Genomic DNA, 26,663 nt, shown 5'->3' with positions numbered 1-26,663 from the left:
TAACGCTCGAAATGCTTCAAATAAATCCCCGCCAGTCGTAAAGCGAACAAATGTATATGTATATTTGTTTGCAAATAACGCCTCAGCTGATAGGGAATTTATGACACTTCAGACTGCTGATTAGCTTGATGCTAACGATTATATGATGCAAATGGTCGTAAGTTGTGTATAACATTCTGCTAGTATATACGAGTGTTCGGCGATAAAATAACTTGAGTTTAGTTTTTAATCGGTACACCAGCGGCGGGATGATGATTTTGTTTGCGAAAGTAAAATCGAAAAGATTGAATCATTTTGTTTTATTAACTAACTATTGCTTTAAGAATATCGCGGACGTTTATGCAGACATTTATGTTTATACACACTGAACGCTTTATCGAATTTATTGAATTAATTTTATAAATGTAATAATTATAATAAATGTAATAAAATTATTGAATTAATTTTATAAACGTATCGACAGATTACGTATACCTGTCCCTACGGCAACCAGTCAAATAATTAGTTAAAAAATAAAGGTAAACAGGTTGGACGACAAATTTTTCTGAGTGGAAACGGAAATAAAAGGAAAGACGAAAGCTGAGAAACTGGTTAATTGAATAATGTAAAAATTGATACAAAGTTAAATGAACGAAGGAGGATTAACTAGAACCGGTCTTGACCGGTCGCGATATGTTTAGTATTAACTCAGGATTGTCATAATGTAGCGGTACTTTTAACCATTTAACAAAAAGTTTATCGACAAGATAAAAATATTAAAATGAGATAAAAATATGTGTACATCCACTGATGCTCGCTGAAGATTTATTCTTGAGACTCGTTCGCTTTAGTCTCTTGTAGCTGTTTTCCAGACTTTTTTAACCTATTGACCGTGGAATTTAATTTTAAACATGTCTCATTGTGCACAATGAAATCAAACAATGAAATGTGTACTCGTCGAACCCAGGACGAATGCACCTATAATATAGTTCCAACGGAAAACTAGAGCAAAACGAAAAAGAATTACATTTGTATCTGAACAAATAAATAGTTCATCGTTGAAAAAATTAGTATCATTTTGAGCTTTAAGATGACGTGCATACTTGTCAAATGCAGGTAACTGGTTAAGGCCTCTATACACGATGAAACTTATAGCGATGCAGACATCGCTACAAAGGATGGTTTTGAACCTTTTTCACTTCTTGTTCGAATGCAACATGTATAATAAAACCTCGAAAGACTTAACCTTTTGCGCTCCTATGTCGAACGTGACGCGACGTCAGTTTTATTCATAGGCGTGCTTTTTTGTCAAGATATTTTTAAAATACATTATATTATTATGTTATTTTCAATATTATTAGTGAAAAGGATTGTTTACACCGCTTTCTAAAAAATAACAATTTTACAAAATACATTTCAAATCAAATATTACAATAATACAGAGGTATCGCGAAAAAATACAAAAGAAATTCGGAGCCCAAGGGTTAAAGTCATCACTTGTGGCAATGCTTCCATAGTCGCAATTTTCAACGTGTATGAAGGATCTTAGACTACCCTATCGCTGAACTTTCACGTACTTTTATCATTCATCCCCAATCGCTCTTTCCTTCTCTTCACACGCAGCCCTTCTGATTTGCACTCTGTGCCTTGCATCCATCGCTAAAACTTTCGCAATCACGTATACGTTTCGCTAATCGCTTAATTCTCACGGTCCAGTCGCTCGGTTCTAGATATTCTTCCTTCACACTTCTACAATCACTCGAGATCATCCTGTCTGCAGTCATACTTTCCCTAAACGTACCGGTGCACAGTGTTGCGACTAAAGGAAAATTAGACGGGCACAACTCGTGTCTTGATTTTTGAAAAATAAACACATGTCGGATAAAGTAATGTCTAAGGCAGTAGGACTATCGATATTATGGAGTCTTAACATTAAAACTACCGAGCAAGCAGAGTGACCTATTTATAACTTTTCATAAAATTTAGAACAATACGTTTCCTGAGATTCGAAGGGTCGAAGTTTCGTATTTGTGCAAATATACGAATTTAATAGAAAATCTTTCGCAAAAACGTTTTCATAATTGAAATGCTTGCAAAATGAAAATTCTAAAGTGAATTCTGAATTCCATCAACGATGGATCATTTACTTTTTTTGACAAGTATATAATTCTTTTTCGTTTTGCTTTAGCTTCTCGATAGAATATTTTATAGGTGCATTTGACCTACGCTTAATGAGTATACACGTCATTTTGAAGCTTGGAATGATACTGTATAATTCTTTCCACGATAAATTCTTCACTTTTCAGATAAACATGTAATTCTTCTCTGTTTTGCTTTGGTATTTTCATTAAAATATACTAATAAAATATGCTATCTATCTATCTATCTATCTCTCTCTCTCTCTCTCTCTCTCTCATAATTATATGTATATAAATATTTATATGCAGAATAATATTCAAGCAAAGATTTAGTTTGTACCATATAAGAACCCTATTACTTAAAAAAATATATTTTTGTAATTACGGGGAAAGTAATTCTGACAATGTTGCATCTATATAACGTTAGAGAAAAAGTTAATTATAAAACAATTTTACGCGGAAGTTCTTTTTCCAGAGAAATTTTCAGAGGTGGAGGCTTATTACTTGTTTCCAATTCTGATAGCACCTTTACAGGAAAGCATCCGATTGATTTCCGCGATACTTTTCTCCAAATAGACAGTTATGCTTGAAATTACAGTCTTCGGGGAGCAGAACAAGTTGCCTCTTAGTTGCTCGCAATTTCCTCTTGCTCACTTCTCGTGTCTTTTTAATTACCTTCGCATTTTGTTCAGTTTATTAATTATACACATTGCGTGTTATTAAACGTGTTTCTCAGCCGCGGAACCGGCCAGGTAAATACATTTAATCGATCAATCAATCACTAATCAGAGGTAGACCGTGAGAAAATCATTTGTACACTAAGACTTACGGTATTCATGTTTCTCATGCGACAGATCTATAAGAGGACTTTGCGTAATAAAGCGTAGAATACTGTTGCATATCAAATTATTGAATGTTTGAGGTATCAGCAACACTCTAATAATAATTTTTTGTGATCCTGTTCACTCTGCATCGATATTTCGTTCTCTCAACTGTTTGGAATGAATCGCAAAAGATAGAAATGCTAAAGTAATGCTATATGAAAAGCGCAGAAATATAAATCAAGTATTATAATTAGTCCGAAATTTTTCATGGGTGAACAGCGTATATGATTGTTATGTTATATTATATTCGGTTTAACTAAAATAATATCGTAGGCGTAGAGGCGAGAATATATCTGAGATGTTTGAACGAACTTAGCGTGAAACAGTGTCGAAGATATTTTTAAAAAATTGTAGTTAGTAATTTACGATTTTGTTGAGCAAAATTTAACAGCGATAACTGCTCAAAAATTAGTTTTTCAAGAATTCAGAAGAATTTCGATTTCATGTAAGTATGAAAAAATCTTGTACCAATGTATAAATTTCACTTCATGTTTCATACGTTTCTTCTCAAAACACTGCTTTCAAGATGAGTTTCAAAAATATTTCGAAGATTAATGAATCGATTTTCGTACAGTTTTTTTTCGATATAATTATCTAGTTCGAGTCATAGAATATTTTTTAATTTCTATCCATTTAGAATCAAAACACTAACAACGATTAATGTAATTTTTCAGTTAAAGGAATGCGTTTTTCGAAAATTCCTTAAAATTTGTAAAATTTTTAATTGATCTTAGAATCATAAAAGCAAAACTGACAACCAGTCAAACGCCTATGCGACATTCCAAGGGAATTAAACGCAATTACATTAAAAGAATCCTTTTAGTCTTTTGAACGATCATGCGATTGCTGTAAACGCCGTGCTGGATTCTTAGGGATTATTTTCAAGGAAATAAATAAGAAACGTTGGGTCCTGCGCATTAATACATTTTATTTTTCATTAGTCTGATTACATTCTCGTCGCATCACGTGTGGAAAAAGATTAATACGACGGGCCAGCAATTACGTTCAGCGGATTGAAATCTATAGAATGAGAATGAAAGACTCTAGTTAAGAGGGATTAAGCGTCATTGCTGAGTCCCAGGGACGCGTTTTAAGTCCTCCTGATCGATTCTAGCCTGCCATTAATTAAACGAAACGGCATAAATGAACCCGTTAACACAATCGGCCCGGCGGTCAGGTAAAAAAGGCCCCAGACCTTTAATCGACTATCTCTCACCTGTTTAATCATTTTGATCACGCAAATTGCGCCCTGTTCCTCGATTTCCTCGAACACGTAAACCATCCCGGCCGTTTTAGGAATAATTACAATCCGAAAAAGTTTACGAGGCCTCGCGTGATGCTGGCCACTGGAAACGGCTACCTAATAATGTCCCTTCAACGGTAACCGGTTAATTATCGCGTTTCTATTTCGTACACGCCCTAACCATTTTTGGGCCGGGATAAAGAAGCGGACTCGAATCCCATAGAAGACAACGACCGAACTGGACTCCCCGTTTCGACGAACGTATTTCCATGGAGAGAACTGGATAAAACTCGGGCGGCTCGCCACTTTACAACTTTACGCATTTGCCATTGGGACACCGCGCCGCACAGTGGTGCCGTTTGACGAAACGCTGGCCAAAATTCATAACTTCATAGGATCTTCATAACAATTGGTATACTTTTGCTTTTGGAGTTGTTAAATCTGAATATTTCATCAAAAATGAAACATTCAAAATGGCGGATATAACATCACTGATATAAACATAATTTTTAGATAAATTTTTATAAAAATTGATTGTTTTTCAACTTTTTATCAACTGTAATGAGATGACGTTAATCTCAAAACGTTTTTGCAATGATTTTTTAGTTTGAAAACAATTATTGGACTGAACGCTCTAACCCGAAGCTTTGTCGAGAAATAAGTTTGAAAATAGGTTTAAAAATATATTTACTTCGCACAATGTAACATACAAATTCCATAACGGTGAATATTCACTCTCGTGTCTCTTCGCGCATGCTGCATATTCTGTATGTGTAAATACTTTGATTTCTAAATTGACAGTTAAGTGCTTATAACCTTCATGATTTAAGCAATTGTAAGACCTTCAAGAATCTGACATTACTGTTGTACGAATTTAATCGTTTTCCGAGTGAAACTGCACAACATTTCTACATTTGTATTTTCTACTGGAATAGAATACATGAAACGAATACAAGAAAATATATCCAATATATTCTAGTGTCCTAATGTATCGTGTAAAAAAGAGAATCGCGTAAAAATGTGCTGTGTAAATCAGGGTTCAGGTGCAACTGCTTTGTTGAAGAGACAATGTCGAAAGTATGCAGATACTTTCTTCGTGCACAGTATACGTGCGTTTTCTTCCATTTTTTTTATCTCATTAACCGTCAGCTGTAGATCCTCCACCACGTAAATTGTAAATCATTAACAATTTTGTTGGTATGCAATCATATTTCATAAATATCGAACGCAGTTTGTTTGTGAAAAGTAGATGTTATCATTAGCAGGCTGCCTTTTAGCGATGCATTCGAAGTGGCGATGTTTTGTTCGCAAAAACGAGTTATAGAAAAGGTTTGTAAATCCGGATAATCGAGATGCCGGATAACTAAGACCCCGGACAGTTGAAATCGCGGATAACCGCAACCCGGTTAATTGAGATCCTACTTGATTACAGCAGACCATACCATATCCGAACTAATTGGAAGATATAAGTGTTCGGATAAAAGAATTTTTGAATAGCAGAAGATAGCAGATCAATGTTCTAATGCAGAATCCCATTTACCTTAATAAAGATAAGAAAATTAATAGCTTGCTCGAATATTTATCGATGTCATATTTCATTAGCTTAAAATTCTCAAAATGCATTACTGATTAAAAACGAAAGCAACCAAATGAAATCTTAATATACCGATACACATAAAGGTAAATGAAATTCTGCACTACAGAACTCATCGTTTTAATATTTCGAAATTTTTTCAGCTCAGCGTTTAAGGGTAGTAAATTATTACCTAATATTACAAAAATAATTTGTTGTAACTGCAGTTCCTACGAAAAATGCCGTTATATACTCTAAACGAACATATGTAGTCCAAATGTGGAAAACAGCAGGTAACTTCAACTTCTTTTAATACGAGAACTACTGAGCATTCGAATAGACTTTTCCAAATTTCTCTAAGGAAACTCTAAGAGTGCATCTATTGAGATTCTAATTGATTCACAATTTAGTTTGCGTACTGCTGAATCGATGTTTTTAATAATATCTGTTACATTTTCTATGATTCCGAAAAGAAGAAATCGTGAATGAGTCATTTTGACCCGTCTCGTAGTTTTAGTATTAATGAAATGTAAATGAACTTGTAGAATGCCTATTCCCTTATCGATTCTTTTAACAATTTTTTCCTTTTACAAAAATATCAAACTTTAAGTTTTTGATATATTTATTAAGAAAATCCGCTGGATTTAACACTTTCGCTACTAAGGTTTGTTTCGGTGACGATCTTCTTAATTGCAATATTTTATTCGATCCAACAAATCTGAACAACGTAGAAGTACCACAACAGGAAATAAGCAAATACCTTGGTGTCTATCTGGATAGAAAACTACTGTGGAAAATGCAGACTAAGGATTGGACGTACGAACTTTTCTCACCCCTACCTTATTAAAAACGAAAACAAACCAATATGCACTCGATGCAACACAGTGAACTCAGTCGAACACATTATCATTGCATTAGTTACCAAAGGGAAAAAAGAAAATTTCAAATAAACGAAGATCCTAAAGATGTAATCTGAACAGTTCACTCATGCTTTAATATTTTGAAATCTGTAAAAGAGATCAAAATAATACGCTTAATTTAATCAGCCACCCATAACTAAGGAATACGCAATACAATAATATAAATGGATAATCATCTGCATAATTTAAAGCGATTGCCAATGACTCAATGAGGTTGACTCAACTTAAAATACACAATAAAAAAACTAGCTAAACGCAAAATCTAGAGAACTTGGGTGACTGATTAGAAAAAAATCACAATTGATAACATATAACAAACTACCAATATACAATACAATCTTAAAGCCCATCTGGTTATATGCCAGTCAACTCTAGGCCACAGCATCAGATTGCACCATTAAAATCAAAGAAAAATGGCAAAATAAAACACTAAGATCCATCCTGGAAGCAGAATGGTATATTGCAAACAACCAAATAAACAAAGAAACCAATATTCGTACAGTAAGTCAAGCAATTGCTCTATTCAGCACAAAATATTAACTGGGGATACAAAACACCCAAACATTCTTGCAGTCAATCTTTTGGATACTTATAACAAACAGGAAAGGCTGAAAAGGTATTATTTCCTCTAACTGCCCTTCGTATTCACTGATCCAAATCCGTAACTGTCACACTGATGCACTAATGGGTATATTCACATACATGCCAACACAACTCAACACATTCAATGATAAATATCAATATTGATAGATTATACTTATACAGCAACTAATATAAAGAAAAAATAATAAGCATATACAAAGTTAATTTTTTATTGATTTATGACGTGTTCATAAATTTATTCCTTTCAAATCGAAGAGTTGTTTGATTTGTCTCCTAATTACTTCAGATAATCGGTGGTTCACTGTATTGTGAAAAATGGCACCCGTAAGTGAAATCAAAAAATCTGAATCCAAATCACAATAATGCCAAACGAAACATAAAGTTGCGAAAAATTGATTAAGTTTTCGTATTCAATTACAGGAATTTCTACCCATACAGTTTTCATAACTTTACGAAGTTCGTCTTTGTTTTCAGGCTTTCTTGTATTAATTAATTTCTTCCGTGTTGCTCGGAAATTTTTAATTGAGCCTAAGTCTGAGCTATGTGCTGGTCACTTTATGGTTTTTATTTCATTGCCTTTCAGGTAGTCTTCAATTTTCTTGTTGCGGTGACAACTTGCGTTGACATGTTGACAGGAAAAGTCGTTTTAATCTTCAAATATATATTTAGTGCTTAGTATTAAACAATCTTCTAATACGTGCGTGTACACACCAGAATCAACGTTTCCATTTAATACATTACATGCGGACCATTTTACTCAAACAACTCGTTTATTTGTTATTCAATGTGTTTTTAGAATCATTAATTACAGATAGAAATACTTTTAATTATACGTAAAATTAATTAAATTTGTACTTTCAATATAGAATACTAGTGGAATAGATAAAATTTATTTACTATTACTCGATGGTACGCGAAGAAGGTATTGGTACGTCTTCTGCATACAATGTGTTAATCTTCTATGTCATAATTGATACCTACTTACAAAAGGAAAATTGTACTTAAATTATTAACTGCAGGATAAAAATAGAAAAAGAAAAGTTTTCAATTGTGTCACCTACACTGTTCTCTACAATAACTCTTCAATTCATGAAACAATTTTAAATTGTTTTAAAAATAGGTCCTGGTTTTGTACTTATTCTTCTACATTTGTATTTATAATATTAATTAAAACTTCTTAATTTCTTTTCGTGTTTCTTGTTTTTCTTGTTACTGCTGTCAACATCTCTTTGCATGATTTCTCCTTGTTATGTTTTTTTATTATTATCTGTATCCTAGTTTCGTTTTTGTAAAACAACTCCAAGAGTAATATCCGTTCCAATTAAATACACACACCATTAAATGTGTGAGATTTAGTTCCAGAGAAATTGAAAAGTAACTAAACTGGAAATGTCCGGTTTCGGGACGTCAGCTTCGAACTACTGACAGTTCAGTTGCGATTGGAGTGATCGATTAGTATTCTTATCCACTGCATGACACTATAATTATTTATACAGTTATGTGTATAATTCATACCTGTATCGTATTAACAGTAATTTTAAACACTTACGAAACATTGTAACTGATTGAAATAGATTACATTTAGCTGATTTTGAAACTAGTTTATCATCGTTCGAAAGTTTCATACTGCTTACTTAATCAGAGCATAGATAATTTACACGTTTTCATGTAAAATACACCGTTTTCATATAAAATACTAACGATTTCATTCATTTGAAGTGAATATGTAGCTTTAAGAAGTTTTGTTTATTTTGAATCAACGCTTTAAATTATTAAATATTTCTTTTGTCAGAGCAATTTCTTTTTTTTAATGAGGATTGTCTCGTGAAAATCTAATTAATGCAATAAACGATCTTGTTAATGAAACAAATTCAATTCAAGCTCTGAAATTACGATATTAATATACCTTTTAAGATTTTTAAATTAAACATAAACTTGAATAAAGACTTAATTTTTCTTGAAATAAAAAACATTCTGACATAATAGAAAGAATGAAACAATGAACTGCATTTTTGTCTCATTTTATATTCTTTCATAAAGTGTGATTATTAAAAGTAATAGCAATCTTTTGAGCAACAGTATATATTTATTAAGTATAAAGATTGTTGACATTGAAACATCGTAAGGTTTGATTGGCAAATTGTAACAATTTTATTTATAAATGATCTGTTCGCTATATCACGAATAAAAGGTAAAAAATATAAAATACATTAGCATATTCGCGATCGACACACCTTAATTATTGTACTACAGAAAAATTTCCCATCCATAGAATTAGATTTTTCATATTTCGATGATTCGTAAAGTATGAAAATGTAAAATTTTATTCATTGAAACTTTTTATTTTAGTTTCATTCTTAAGATGGTACATTTAAGAAAAGATAACTTAATCACTTGTTTATTAATGAAGTTAAAAAAGAATGATTCATGCAAAAGTTGTTTGATTTTATGAAGGACGTGGTATGGTTACGTTTTTCTGCTTCTCGGTGAAAGCGTTAGGGACACTTCAAGGTAATTGAATTTTTTTCAAATTAAACGATGTACCAGTATAATGGAGTGACAGTTCAAGATCGTCGATGATTGCGCAAGAGCAGTGACGAGGAAAAATATTTTGCTGCATAAATCGCGTATAAAATTGTTGAAAAATTAGTAATTTTATGTTAATATGAATACATAAAACAGTATGTTTGTTTATCCATGTGAATATAATTTCTGAATAATTTTTACAACTTGTAAGCACACGAAATTCATGTGACAATCTATACAGTAGTATTATATTTTTCATTAACTTGAAATAAGTTAAAACATGAAAAATTATTTCATAGATCATTTATTGTTTATATCTTCGAAGAAAATAATATCAATAGGATTTCAAAATGTAATACAAATTTCAAACATTTAAAAAGCCAATATTTATCAATCTTTTTCTTAGAAATATCTTCTAATAACTAGATCTATAATTAGAAAAATGATTAAAAGTTGAACACTAAGGTATGATTTAAAATGTTACATTGTATAATGTTAATATATTAATATTGCTGTACGAGTGAAAAGCAAACGAGAAAGCTCGTAAAAAACTTCTTGTCGTATATACACTTCAAGTTTTTCCAAAGTCTACAGTACTAGGACAAACGAAATTAATTAATTAATAAAATAAATTTCTAAACAAAACCTTTTCGTCCTCCGAATTAAGTTTATGTTTCCTTTTCAGCAATGGTTCTATATAATCAAGGAACACCTACACAGTTCTCTAATGAATCACATTATATAACGATAAATTATTATTCAGATAGCATTCACATTACCATCATTCTCCTTGTTTTACAGGATAGCTCATAATTATAAATAATGTCCTGCTTATCTTCTTCTTTAGAGTTTTGACGATTATAGAAAAATTAAGGACGAATTATTACTATTACATTGAATTTATTAAAAGCATTGAAAAAGCTTTTAATCAATTTATTAAAAAGCCCAATGGCCCGCTGGAAATAAGAAAACGATCGATTCGTACCTAAAGGAAACAGCATTGCATCGTGCAGCTTGCAAAAGCCTTAATGCTAGCTCGTGCCAGGGGTAATGGTCAAGCTGTAGAAACCTCACGTGAGCAGATTGATAGAAGTTCATTGCATCATTACGCGTGAAACCATGCATTAAGGCACAGGTAGTGCGATGCAACTGGCAGCTACGTTCGATGCACATTCTCCGGGACTCAGCAGTGGCTGGTCGTCTTGAATTTCCTCCTTTCTTTTTACCCAGTCTTCCGGACGATGATTAAAAAAACTTGTAAGAGCTGTTCTTCTTTTTGCGATTTCTTTCCTTAACGGGAAAATATCTCAATCTGCCCCGTCGAAATGATTATTAGCGGAAGAGGTAGTAATATGGACCACTTTTTTGCCTCGAAGAAAATAAATGGTTTTAAATGTTCCCATTGTGTCAAGAATCATCGGTAATGTTAACCAACTTATCTTTCGTTCAGTGTTATTACTATGTATTTAGGATGTGAACCGTTGAAAGAGTACAATAATTTGTTTCAACACCATGATAAATGACGATTTTCGAAAATAGGGTTGTTGACGCGTTTGTACCGTGTCAACCGTTTCCGGATGAATTACTAGGTGGTAGCTAAGGTCAACAACGAAATTGCGCCCAGCTTGGATGAACATCGCAGCATACGACAAAAGACACTGAGAAATGCACTTTAACATGTTTGATGCCACAGTAAATTTTAATTATATTTAAGTTTTTGATGACTTCTATATATTTTGATATAATTTCTTCGTGTTTCTACTGCTTTGTAAGGTGTACTATATTTCCTAGCAAAAATTACCATGTACCATATGTGGTACACGCGGTATTGAACGTGTCAAGAGCAGCAAATTTAAATAATAGTGTCTGCGAATGAACAAGTTGCAATCGAAAATTCGAAGCAAGGTCGGTACGCTGTCGGTTATCGTATCGAAATCGAAACGCCACGTCGGTAATCCTATAGTGAGCCTCAAATATTGTTTCCTTCTAATCAAACGTATATTCCAATTATCGTCCCTTTCTAATCAATAAATTTATCGAATTTATCGAATTTATCAAACCTATAAAAAATTACTATGTACAACGATAATTTTTTCAATTCGTCTTCCAACCGTTAAGGCGTGAAGAGGACTTCGCTTAAACGCACACATCGTCGATCCACGCGGCGCGCACGCTGCTCAACAAAGGTGATTCTATAAAACTGACTTTTCATTAACTAGACAATCTTGGTTTTGTGAATGTGAAATGGAAAGAATTTATTCTAGAAATGAAAATGCAACGTATACTTTATTAATACAAACGAAGAATTTATTTCAAATTGTATAATATTTATACTCATCGTGAACACACGTTGCAAATAAGGTTTTCAGATTTCTAAACTATTGTTTGAAATGTAAATTTAATCTTGACTAACCTTCACTAAATTGTATAGTATTAGGTTGGGGAAAAAGGAATCCATTATTTTTACGTGAACTTCAAGACTTTATTTAACATGTTTCGGATTGTCCGATTTGGATCAAATATGCACCGTTTTGTTCTATAATTTCTTGCCATTTTAAAGGTATCTTCATAATGCCTCTCTCATAGATGTCTTGGTTCCTATTGGCGAAAAACTCTAGTAATCGATTTTCACAATCTCCTCTTGATGCCAATTTCTTATCACTAAGGAAGTTTTGCAATACAAGAAAAACATGATAATCGCTTAGTGCCAGGTCCGGACTATATGGTGGATGCATCAAAACTTCCCAACCAAGCTTCCGGAGTTTCTGACGAGTCACTATAGACACGTGTGTCCTAGCGTTGTCCTGGTAGAACACAACACTTCTCCTGTTGGCCAATTCTGGCCGTTTCTGGTCAATCGCTAGCTTCAAACGGTCCAGTTGTTGACAGTAGGTATCCGAATTTAGTGTCTAGCCGTATGGAAGCAACTCATAATAAATGATTTTTTCCCTGTCCCACCAAATGCACAGCAGAACCTTCCTGGCCGTTAGTCGTGGTTTGTCTATTTCTCATCCTCAGTCACCATCTGTTTAAAAAATGGGTCGATTTCATTCCGTTTGGCCAAGGCTTCTTAGATGGAAATACGATCCATCATGTTTCTTTGTGTTAATTGGTGTAGCACACACCATCGAGCTTCTTTTTGAATCCAGCTTTGTGCGAATGGTTTAAAACTGTTTTATGGCCGATCTTTAGCTCCTAGGCGATGCAACGACTGCTAACATGCCGGTCAACTTAGATTATTTCTGTGATTTTATCGACATTTTCGACAACGGGCCTACCTATGCGAGGTGCATTTTTAACATCAAAAATATCTGAACGGAATCAACGAAACCAAAATTCCACGCAATTGGCTGTTACAGTATCGGCACCATAAACACCATTCACAATTTCAGCCGTCTATCTTGCATTTTCGCATTTATCAAAGATAAACTGTAAAACATACCGAATTTTCTCTTTGTTGACTTCCATTTTTAACACCCTGTAACTCACAACTGAATGCACCAAACAAAAAACCGCAAAAGAATTTTTTTGTTGCGAAATGTCACCTTTCCAACAAGCATATATCAGAAATTGATTAATCGATACTTTACGAGATATCGGTCACTACAACTATCTACCTAAAAAATAATGCATTACTTTTCCCCCAACCTAATATATAAATTATGATAATTCGCATGGAAAACAACAGCTTAGCGAATATCACTTCAAACACTATATTCGTAAAGGTTAAAAATCGATGATGTTTTACGTTTCGTCCTGAAAATAGTTATTTACTTTTTCATTTATTTGATAAAAGTGTTTACTTCAGTAAAACGTAACATTTGTGTATACAAATAACTGATCATGCAGATGTTAAATAAATACACATTATGAGTAAACGACATTGGAATCTAGTTAGTATTCACCTGTTATCATTGTAAGAAGTAAAATAGTTTGGAATGTTATTTTTAAAGGAATGAAACTGCATTCTAAAGGAGCCTGAGTAATTATGCAATTAACCCCGTCACCTATAATATCGTTCCAGACTCTTGACGAAAATTTTAAACTGAATTTGGGAAATCTAAATGTTATTTATTTTTTTATATATAAATTATATGTTACTTTTCTATTATCAATAGTTAGTCTTTGAACTAAACGTAAATGTAGAATAGCCATCAACATTTTTCCTTTTCTTAATAAATTAATGATGATGAAGTAGTTGTATCGATCATAGTTAAGAAATGAACCATAGGACAAGGAATTAAACTGAGCGCGCACCTCACGGATTTAAATGATTTTTTGATATATTTGATCATTTTTTCTTATGCGTGTAACCCCTACTCACCCACGATTTCGTAGATATTCGTAAAAAACTACTAGCACTAGGACATTGATATAAAATTTATGTACGTTGTAAATATTAATGCTACTAGCAACTCTGTCCACTGACAGAAACAACAGAGATTGTTATTTGTGGAAGTAATTTTCGATACTCCATTCACGATTTTATTTTGTAATCGCCTAAAAAGCACCGGATTCAAGCTGGAAGTATTTTTGACAATTATAAAATACAAACGCAGTCGGGGGATAGGCGTGGCAAGGGTGAAGTCCCTCCCTCTACCGCTTCGAAAAAACCAAGCCTATGCATACTAATCTTTATTATTTTTACAAGAGGAGAATGTTATTTAAAACATTCATTCTTATCATATACGTTAACTTAATGGAAACTGGTATTACGGCGGAAAATTTTATTTCAAACAGTTGAGTCGTTATATTTATAGGCTTTTAGCAGTTACGATGTGTTTATACAAAGAGCAGATGAGAGTTATGAATATATTGTGTAAATATTAATGTGATGTGGAAATGGAACAACTTTTCGTTTAAAATTTATTTTACAATTAAATGTAATTATTAGGAATAAATTGTTTGAGTATTTTAAATAAATAAATTGTTTAATTATATATATAATATGTTTAACTATCTATAATAAATGATTCTTATTCCTATAAAATAAGCAATGTGATATTTAAGTCATATCCTCTTGTATACAGCAATGAATATATAGATAGCGCCGTGTCCGAATATTAATGTGAGTAACTGTATGTAAAATAAGGTTGATCAAAATATTAATTTCTATGAAATATCACAAAATCATGAAATCATAAAAAAAATCATAGGTACGCAATCATCTATATGATTACTATAACTTAACACTATTGTAAAAAAATTTAATACGTTATTATATATTCACACATATGGGTAATTGTTATTTATCCCTTTTACCTGCTTATTTGAGCAAATAAAATAAAGTATTGAATAAATGAACAATGTCTGTATAAATCTTTTATATTTTTTCCTGAAAGAATTTTCTTTAGGAAATTTTTAGGAATTTTTAGGAAACATGGATTCCAAAACATTTGCATTAATAAATTCCATTCAAACGGTCTACGTAAAAGTGTTTTAAACAGTACAAGATTGGAATTGTTTGGAGAATTGAATAATACAATTAATTCTTTACATATAAAGCAGAAAATATTAATTATTCATAAATAATAGAATAAAACTTACCGGCATTAAAAACTTGTTCAACAATACTCTTGGTAACCTGGAAGTACCTGAATTTAGTGGTGTGGTATTAATGTCTCCAATTCCTTGATTTTCTTGATTTTGTAAACGAAACAGGGGCCTTCGAAACATTTTTCTTGAATCTGAATGTTCACACTTTTAATTGTGAGTCAATTTTTCAAAACAACTGTGGAAGGGAATTTTATTCTTATTAACGACGATTATGAAAGAAATTCAAACTTTATGATTTTCATTGTAGATTTTTTAGACAATAACACACTGCAACGTTAAATTTTATAATTAAACTGTGAACTCTTATGCCGAGTGAAGTTTCTTAAACTAAATAGAAGTTTATTTCCTCTATTCCCTACAATACTTTCATTAAAATTTATAATGATATCGTATTTAGTTGTACTTTGGTTTCCATTGTTTTTCAATTGTATATTCAATTTAGTGTTTATTTTAAGACAGTCTCGTCAATAGTAAAATCATTAGCGCCACCAACGATTTTCATTCGCATAAAACGAACTCACGTGGAGTACGCGTAAATGGATGTCTGCACATTAACATCATCCCGTATAAATACATACCGTATTTAATAAAATTTACAAGTTTTCCTACACCACAAAGTAATTTGAGACACTCCGAATACTGGTCTGAGAACTATCCGTTACGCGGGACAACGAGCCACTGAACCATGTACTTAATAACATTCGAAAACGTAAACAGAGAATCATCGAAAACTGTATTACACTGCCGTTCAAGAATTTGATGTACCCGTTGCTACTTGTACTATATTATTATTTTATTAGATTATTCATTTAGAAAATAAATACCATAATAGGAAACTATAGTGTTTTCAATGTAATATTTCTTCCTATGAATAACAGTTTATTTACTTCGATAGCATGGTACCCTCTATAATTGTCAGTTCTATTATAAATGTCAAAAGTATGAAATTGTGAAATACTTTGAAATTTCGTTGGTACAGATTATCCTGTTAACTGTCGAATTTAGTTTTACAGATCTCCCGTTTTGTGCGCAATAAAATCAAAAAATCAAGTGCATAAAATATAAAATATACTTGTCAAACATGGGATGAATTATCTTACCGTATACTTTAATGAAAAATCAAAGCAAGACAAAGAAAAATTACATGTTTATCTAAAAACATAAAGAATTCATCGTTGAAGGAATCAGTATGATTTCATGCTGTAAGATGACGCATATACATGTCAAACACAGTTAACTGGTTATATGAACTCCCTAGAGTTCAGGAAAGGAGTCCAAGAGGGATGCTAGTTGAACTGGCTTTCACCTTTACTCGTCTCATTTTCAATATTAATCTGCTATTTGTCAATTCGGTTACATGAAATTAATCAAAACTATAAACACAACACACTATAAACGCTCAATAGTCTCCTTATATAGACTATAAAAAGACCTTGACCCACTCAATTTTCACGTGACAGGTTTGTATAAAGAAAATAGTATGATAATATAATTTAGATTTTTTGATTTTACAAAGTCCTTCCTATCCGAAGTCGTTAGGAGCGATTGACGGTTGAACTGTCCTAAAAACAGTTCGCGTTTTTGTTTAACACGTTGAATGCCATAGGAGTCACCGGTGACCCCCAACCAAATCGAATTATTATAGTTTACTCAAACGATGATTATTTGAAAACATCTCTATATTATAGATAATGCTACCTAATGCGGTGATATTCAGTTAAATCAACGCGCAATAATCATAATGCAGTTCAGTCAAATGATTAAATATTATATTTTTCCATTTTGCGAATTTTGCTCTGTGAAATCGCGCGGAAATCAACGTGTAATAGGTCGCTCCTCTATTTGTCGGTAGCAAAGGTGAGCATCACCTACATGTCAATGTGCGACAGATGTGCGACACCGAAAGCAAGTGCGAACGACCCCGACAGCGAATGTGAGAGAGTGAGAACGAAAGTGTGACAGAAATAGGAAAGTAAAGTGCGACAACCGCGAAATACGTGCATGGGTGAGTGTATTATATACATATGCGAAGTAGGTCGCGGGAGCAGCAGTTGAGATTTTGAAAAAAGGAGAAAGAGTTCTGAGCGAGAGAGAAAAAGCAAGAGATAGAGATGGTGCGCATGTTGAGTACAGTAAGCTTTGTCAAATTTCGTAGAGTTAAACTCTTCTCGAGGGTTTCATTCTTTTTAACCTTTTTCGGACGAACGTCGACATTTCAGCGAAATGAAATGGTCATATTTGGAAGATTAAGTCGCAGACAAATGATTTAATTACTCGAATAGCAAGAAATCAATACGTAGTTTCCTTTTCTTCTCTTAATTAAGCAATTGATGTATAATTTAGTTTCACCTGTCGAAGGTTTTCTATATTTCACAAAATCTTTGTCCGCAAAGGATTAAATTTCTTCTATACAGGTTAGATCAAGGTGAATCGGACCAGTTCAGATTTAACCGGGAAAAACTAATAGCTACAACTGAGAATGATTTTTTTTTTATAAATTTGTTATTAATACATATTCAGCTTCAATATGAGTAAGAAGAATTTTAAAAAGAACTTAAGGAAAGTCTTAGTTTTATAAGCAAAAACACTGAAAAAGAGAAATGTCCGGTTCGCCTCACGCGATCTGATCCGATTAACCCTTTCTAAGGATTTCGAAGTGAATTAAATAAATAAACAAAATGCAGTATAATAATCTAAACTACCTTAAATACTGAATTTAGAGACCTTAGGGACTAATAATAATAAACACATTTGAATTTCCTAGCTTACCAATTATGTATTTTAGACTAGCACTGAATTCATTGTGTTCGCTTCGATTCTAAGACGTGCTAGTGGCAAACAACAGTTTGAAATAATTGAAGATGTATTGAATTAGGTGTAGGGAAAATATATGAAGTAGTACGGACTGTCAGCGTGCGCATTTCTATGATACTGCAATAAACATGGCCAATATTCTTATTTTTATCCTATTCGCCTTGGCCTAAATGTAACTTACTCTTATTTGCACAAAATGTGATACATTGATCGTCACAAATATACGTCGTTGGTGAAGAATGTTTTAAATAATATTTTACATCGGTTATTAAAATTCTTGTTCCTCAGTCATTTTCCTACATTTATATACACACATATAATCCACTTAGAAATGAAACATCCAGTTTTAGTATACAGATGATTTATTATTTTGTCATTATTTAAGAAGAATTTTATTTTTGTTAAGGATGAGGTACTATTGTTGCCCATTTATCATATTACCGTCCACCATTAAACCCACAATCACGAAATTAATTTGTACATTTGACTGAATGAACATTTTTTATAAACTACGTTTTACAAATGATTTAACTATTTCCATTGTAAAATGTAATGCATTATCTATACTATGGGGGATAATAGCAGGATCATGTATCATATGTTAAAACAAATTGTTGTATTCTTCCAATGATTTACATTCAAAAAACTAATGACACAATATAAGGTAAGGTAGCTAATATCATTAAAATTCTTATGTGATAAATACATTTCAAATTAATTATTTTCCTCAGAATAAACAAAAATTCAATTTTACCATTGCACGTGCTTAATAATTGCCTCCATTTCTGTTCTTCCGTAGATCAATACTGTCTGTGGGGAGGATTCCTTCCCGATGGATGTCTATAGCCAAATTCGAATAACAAATTTTTCATTGTTATTCGTCATTCGCTCCATGTAAATCGGCTATGTCCTTAGTAGATTCCTAATTGTTCTTTATACTTTTTAGATTCCTATATAATCTTTTTCCTTAAATATAATAAACAGAATTCAAAAGCTCCAAGTTTTACAATCCCAAAAACTTATAAATTCAAATAATTACATAGTTACAAATAATTATACATAACGTAGTTGTATTAATAATTGAATTTAAACTGCAATGACAGAAATATATGATACAAATCATCGCCAACCAAATTCATGATTTTTGGATAACAAAATACTCATCTAAAAAAGAGCAAGTTAATTCTGTATTTCCTATATATTCCTATATATTTCTATAGTTACATAAACTTTCTAATATGTCAAATTACGTTGTTACCAACTTCAACGAAACATTTGGATAATTTTTATTCGCATCGATGAGCACCCGAATATCATATTAAATGAAATACCTCATCTTTCCCCAGTTTTCGCAATATGCTCGCGGAATCTTTATTTATGGACCGAAGATTACAATAATTATAGAAAATCTGTGAAATCTTCGAAAATAAATAAAACAGTTTTATCAAAATTTGTCCGCGCTGTATATCATGGACAGTAAAATATTAACTGCCAAAAAGATTAAATTTGGAAGCTTCAAGAACGTCCAGACAGTGAAACGTTTAGATGTTAGCCCTTTGCGCTCCTATGTCGGGCGTGACTCCGCATCAGTTTTATCCACAGGTGTGCTTCTTTGTCGAGATATTTTTTTGAAAATACATTATATTATTATGTTATTTTCAATGTTAGTTTCAATATAGTAAGAAGAATCGTTTACACTGCTCTCTGCAAACTAACTATTTTTCAAACTGCATTTCAAATAAAATATTACAATAATACAAAATTATCGGGGAAAAAATGCAAAAGAAATTCGGAGTGCAAAGGGTAGGTTGCACATATATATATATATAATAGGTGTTCCGATAAGGGAGGTCCATGTTATAGACAAACATCTGCTGCAGTATATACAATTCCGTCACTAAATTCTGCGTTTCAGAGTCGTAAGAAAACCAGTTTCCATTTTCTGTCCGACAATAAGTGGGGAGCAGGGAACACCCTTAGCAACCCCTGCCGTGAAAGGCGGCACAAAGGGGTTGGACATAGGGTTAACTATCCAATCCTGAAAGAGGCGACGGTTGGAGGTACGGACAGAAGAAAAAAAATAGGACTCCATTCGCTAAATGATACACCATGCTGTCGAATGTTCCAATTTATTTTTGAACATTTCACCCTTCAAATATTTTTGCGTAACGAGAGCAGCACAGTTAAACTTCTGCGTTGTTTACCACTGAAATTGAATCGAAACTGCAAATGTACTCCGTTTATATGCTAATATTAGACTACGGACCTTTAGGCGAATTCAAATTGTTAAGAAGATAATTAGAAAAATTGGATTGAGACGAATAATTGTTTTGTTTAATAAGTATAATAAAAGCATGACACTTTGATCATTTTATATGTTTCTTCGTATTGCGGGTGTTGTATGTAATTTTACAGTATCAAATTTGTCATGAATGTATAAATAATCCGTGGTCTAATGATGATATAAAGTACAATTTAATAGACACAAACCGATTAATAATAGTATAAATATCAATAAAACAATAGGTATTCACAATCTATACATTTACAAAAAAAACCGATCGACATTTTTATACTCACACAATATTCTTTAGTATTGCCTGCATTCTATGCAACTTGATAATTTCAATTAAACTTTTATGCAGATTCAAATTTCCTTTAAATCCACGTTCTGCTTATTATTAAAGTGTGGATCTTTATGCATTTGTAAGACATTTAAATGTCAGAAAATGTATGTATAAAACATCTAAAATATAGTACTTATAATATTCGTTAAGAAACATGTTTTCCATTATAATTCTACTTTCTTAATTATGTTCAGAAAATTTACAACCTGCAGAAAAATCTGCAGTCTAGCTGTTATATCTCGTAGGTCGTTACTTCGAGTCGAATGTAAACACAGAGTCGATACTAGCGACCAATTGTAACTGTATATCGTATTATTAGCGTAGTTCAATGCAACGGTTGACTAGCACTCGAAACCGAGCGGTTTCACGCGCAATGACGTAATGAACTTCTATCAATTTACGTAGACAAGCCGTCTTCCTCTAGACTCCTTCATTTTCCTGCTTCGCCGGTAGCCTGCCCGTAATTATTATCCTGTCACGGCTTGCATGACGGATTGCAACTTTGCTGCACCCGTAGGAAGACCAATCGTGTATAATCCCCCGATGTTATATTTTGTCATCTTTATTGTCTGGCCTGTTTCGCTCGTTGTTAAATGACTATGCGGTGGAAATATTAAATCTCTGGTCGTTTGTATTTTTCCTCTCCCGACGGATTTCCATCGACTTAACGTTCTTCGTTTATGCATAACCCCTCACAGTTTCATTCGAAGATCACGTATGCCTGTATTTTCCCCTCCTGACTTCACTTTTCTTTATGTACAATCTGTTAAAGGATGGCTGTAAATAAATATAACACGCGGCATGTTCTTCCTTGTAAGGAAGATACTAATTTCTTAGTTTTTACAGATAAGTCTTCGTTTTACGAGGTCTGAAAGGAGTTTCCCTTTTTTAGTCGTTTTGGGGTGGTTTGGAACGATATATAGGGATAGACCGAGCCAAATTTTCAGTTTTTTGTTTAAAAAACGAAGATTTTTAAGTTTTTATCAATTTTTGTTTACTGATGTTGAAGCGGAATGTCTATTAATAAGAAATTTATAAAAAAAATCATTCTCAGTTGTAGCTATTAGTTTTTCCCGGTTAAATCTGAACTGGTCCGATTCGTCTCGTTCTACCCTATATAATCTCGATCATGTTAGTAGATACGAAAATGTAATTGAACGGATCTGACAAAGTCTTGTAAGTGGTGAAGTAAATGAATCAATATTAAATAATACTGTTTTATTAAGTATGTAAACGTTATTACATATCGCTCACGTGAAATACCTTCTTCAACTTTACACTGATCATTAAGATTTGATCGTTAGTTATTTAACATATCTCGATTATTTTCGATTGAAATTTCCTGTAATTCTACTCAAAAATCGTTTTCTAGGTTTTAATGTGTACTTGACTTTTGTAAGATAATGTTTGCTGTATTAGACTGCGTTCAATACAGAGATTGTATAATCACAACACTACTTTGATCCTCCATCCTACCAGAAATAATTCTAAGACAAGTGCTTGATGCACTCTTTCCTGCTAAACTCGCATAACAAATGCGAAAATCCCAAATAAAATAAGAAATCTGAAAATAATTTACTTCTTAAAAACACTCTTATGCAAACATCAGTAATTAATCGCTGGAACAAATAAATTGTTTCTCTAATAAAAGAAGAACAAACTGATAAGAAATGAACAAGTATCACTTGATCGCTTAAGTTATGGAAAAATACGCGTGTCGCGTCCTGTGTCACGTAAGTCAATTGTCAGGGATGCTCAATTATGCTATTAGCCGTGAAACTGTTTACCTGGCAACGCAAAGCATTCTGACTGAATATACGGTTGCAACGGAATGACGGAGGTAGGAGCACGAGTGTGCAGCCACGAGGACGCTGGAATGCCGTGGATCAATGGCCAATTTGAACGTGTCGAAACGTTTCGACGTCGTTCATTAACGTGGTACGTGGTGCAGCGTGGGCAGGACCGACGAAGAGAACGGCGATCTAAGTACGTGGTGCCGGCGGTGCGCGTCCAGGAATCGCCGTTTACCGAGATTCCATCAATAATCGCAGGTTGCACCGCTATCGGGCGGAGCCCGGAACTATTCTGCAACAGTCGCGGTGGCCCGCGACGAACGAGCCCGAGATCCGAGGAGCAAAAGAATTTCTCTTGAACTTCTGTAGACATTTTTTAACCTTTTGCGGACGAGAGTTTTCCGAAGAACTAGATATTGATAAAGCTTTGGACCTATTTTAGGATTATTTTTAATAATTCAAATTATTTCAGGATTATTTATTATTCTTTCATTATTATCCAAATATTAATTTAGCTTTTAATAGAGTAATTCGTATTATAAAAGATGGAAATGTAGCACGATTTATTCGATTAATTCGATTAATTCAAAAAATATCATATAATATTGCTCGAAGGGTTTATTATTTTTCTTTTCATTTATTTAAGGTTTGATTAATAGGAATTTGAATTTTACTTGTATTAATAGCTATAGTACTTTTAGGGTACGCTTTACAAAGTGTATTAAGTCCACTTTTCGAAATTTCTCTGTAAAAATTCCAAGAGTGCGCCGATTAAGACTGTAATTGATTTACAATTCAGATTGTGCATTGCTAAATTAATTTTTTCAATAATTTCTCACCGAAATATCTGTTATTTTTTTAATAATTGCACAAAGTATATATCAGGAATCGGTCATTTTGACCCGTCTGATAGTTTTTGTGTTAATTATGTATCGAAATCTTAAATATAAGAAAAAACGGAAACTACGTATCATTATTTTATTAATTATATTATTTATTCGCACCTGTCGATTTTAGATATAACAGATCGAAGTCGTGATTACGGCGACATTCGACTGCAAAATATTAGCACGTTAATCGTCCGATTAACGTTGAAAGTTACTTAAACAATCAAAGAAATTTTTCGAAAGAAAAAGAAACTGAAAAGTCTAGAATTTTCAGAATAATTGAATTCAGGAAAATTCAGTTTTTTTAATATGTCACTGAAAATATTAAGTTCTAAATGTATACTGAAAGCTGTTACCCAAATTTGAGCTATATAGGTATCAGAGTTTTAAGTATTAACCCCTTGTCCTATGACATCGTGAGAGGCTTGTGATGAGAATTTTAAAGCGAATTTGACAAATTTAAATGGTATGTACTGTTTCTGAATATAAATTAAATATTACTTTTCTGTTACCAATTGACTTTTATAGCAAGCGTATGAATAGAATAAATTCTCTTCTTTATCTGATAAATTATTAATGATGAAATAGTTTCAGCAAGCACAGTTATGAACAAAAATCATAGGCCAAGAGGTTAGTATACTCGGAAAGGTAATACAGTGTATATCTGTACATTTTTTAAAAATTGGTAATTGCTCCGAATCTCGGCTCCAGTTCCAAATACAGTATAAAATTTATTAGAATTTACAAGATTAAATTAAATTTACAAGATTACCATATAAATGATCACGTTATGGAATTTCTAGTTTATTTTAGTGACATTTTTTGTAGCATATAGAACGTAGATATGCACTGTTTCTTTTTCAATAAATAAATTTATGAAAACAAATTAGGACACTTCAGACTCCCTTTTCTACGCAGTTAAAGAGTTTTTTTAGGAAGCGCTATAAATGCTAAAATCGGAGAATTTTATTTTTAATTATCCTACGGCACACAATTTAATTGTAACACTATTTTCCTTTTTGTAAGTAGTTATCACTAACACTGATAATACTGAATAAATAATTCTACTCATCTAGACCGTTCTATTTAAATTGACCATTTTCTCTTCTAACAGTATATCATTTTTCTACTTTATCTTAATGAATATACTTTAGAGTAAATTGCAAATGATACTCTTCATTCAGAATGATGTAACATTGCCTTTGTTTCCATATTCTACATTGTAAGCATGTATCTTGTCTTAAAATACAGAGTAAGATTTTATAAATTACATAGTCGAACAAACACACGGCAGGAAGACTCGTAAGGGATAATCGAATCTTTCATCCTAAAAATTATATCTTCAAGAAAAAGAAGAAATGGAAGGAACGGCTTTTCCATTCACTAAACTATACTGTTAAAATCGCACAAGAAATTATTGAAAACGAAAATCCAAATAAACAAAAATTTGAAAACGCAAGACAATACACTTGATCGGAAGACGAAACAAATTTCGAAAAAGAAACACTCAAAGAACTATTTCAATTATTATACGTAAAACTATTTTTTCAAATGTACCAGTAGGAAAGAAAGTGTTACTAAATATTAATATTCGAGTTTCAGTTTGTTTACCACTAAATGTACCGACAATATAGCTACCGATCATATTTCTGCGAAAGGAATATAGGTGATCGTTACCTTAATACGGAAATAATACACTTACCAACTTTTGGATAATAAATTATAGATATTTTCATATGTTTTTTAGTGACAACATAAAACTGTAGGTACGTTTCTTTAATTTATAGTACATTCAGTGTTAATATTATAATCCGTATTCTTCACATGAATGCGCTATTAATTGTCAGTTTTAAATTTTACTATGTATTCCTTAAAACAATATACAACACGACCGTACACAATGTAAAACATAATTTTTGTAAAATATTTAAATAGATAAGTGTGTAAGGTAATTTGTATTCCTCTGAAGCATCGTGGACAGTAACAAGATCAGCGGGTTACACGATTTTGTACTGCTTCAAATTGCCGAACGATCTTATAAAGACACGCCGAATGATTCTCTTTGCAGAGTTACACGGTTCGCTGAGGCCGGCGTGATGTCAACAAAAAAGATAATATGCCGGTAAACATTTTCAAGGAGATTTAGATCGAAATACATTACAATGAAATCGTTGCCCTGTTATCCGATGTCCGTACGGGTTACGAATGTTGCGTGGCCGTGAACGTTTATACAACCTTTCGGACGTTTGCGCTTGATGCCCTAATTTATTAGAATAAAAAGGTAAACACGGTCACGACGCAAAAGCGAAAGGAAAGAATCGACAGCTACGCTAGAATATTGTCTATGATCGAAGGCGCTGTTATCGTGCGATCAAAACGCATACCGCGCCATATCTTCGTAGCAGATACGATCTCGTGCCGTTAGCAACATTCTATCAAAGCTTATTCGCTGCCATCAATGTGAACAACTGACAAAAGGCATTAATAGACGAAAAAATGACACTATTTGCATACGATATTATGCTCCTCAGAGCTCGTAATCATAATCTTTCCACAGAGACAAATTATTGTTCCTCATATGGATAAGAAAAGACACTGACAGGAAAACTACACGTAGTGCTGTGATTGGTGTTTAACACTAAAATTACTGACCAATTGGAGTGACTTGTCTCCAATTTTTTATAAAAATTAGAACAACACGTTTTTTGAGATTTAAAGGGTCTCCTAGTCTTGTACCTGTACAAATACAGAAATTTAATTTAAAATCGTTTGCTAAAACACCTTTATAATTTAAATACTTGCACAATAAAAATTCTGCAGTGGGTCAATTTGATCCGTCCAGTAGTTCTAATAAATGTTTGTGGATGCGTTGCATAACCGACAGATTTTTTAAATACTTTTATTATGTTTATTATGAATCTGTTTAGAAAATGTGTAGATCACTTTTAGAATGTATAATGGAGGTTCCAGTAAACAAAGGCAGGTATTTATTTCGCAGAATAAAGCTTAAGTAATTAATCGAGCTACAAAAATATTCTGAAAATTAGGGAAAGTATAGATGAACAATTTTTAACGCAAGTTGAAAGATATTGAATGGGTTATATTCATATATATTTTATT

At 32.6% G+C, this 26,663-nt stretch overlaps 1 protein-coding gene across 5 annotated transcripts in view; it reads right to left on the bottom strand.

Annotated features, from left to right (window-relative positions):
- The window catches only part of LOC116428895 (protein cortex), a 58,883-nt gene extending 42,733 nt beyond the window's left edge, over nucleotides 1–16,150 (bottom strand). The window contains exons 1-2 of one of the 5 annotated variants that reach the window (XM_031981137.2): nucleotides 16,001–16,150; nucleotides 15,414–15,597 (exon numbers count right to left, since the gene is read on the bottom strand). In XM_031981137.2, the coding sequence (XP_031836997.2) occupies nucleotides 15,414–15,542 (129 nt within the window). In that variant the 5' untranslated portion in view covers nucleotides 15,543–15,597; nucleotides 16,001–16,150. The remainder of the gene's footprint in view (nucleotides 1–15,413; nucleotides 15,598–16,000) is intronic. The other 4 variants (XM_031981223.2, XM_076368278.1, XM_031981314.2 and 1 more) reach the window with 4 other exon arrangements.
- Nucleotides 16,151–26,663: the final 10,513 nt, after the last annotated feature.

This window comes from Nomia melanderi, chromosome 1, assembly GCF_051020985.1.
Source record: "Nomia melanderi isolate GNS246 chromosome 1, iyNomMela1, whole genome shotgun sequence".
NCBI classification, from domain to species: Eukaryota; Metazoa; Arthropoda; class Insecta; order Hymenoptera; family Halictidae; genus Nomia; species Nomia melanderi.
This window is presented reverse-complemented; position numbering and strand designations above follow the sequence as displayed.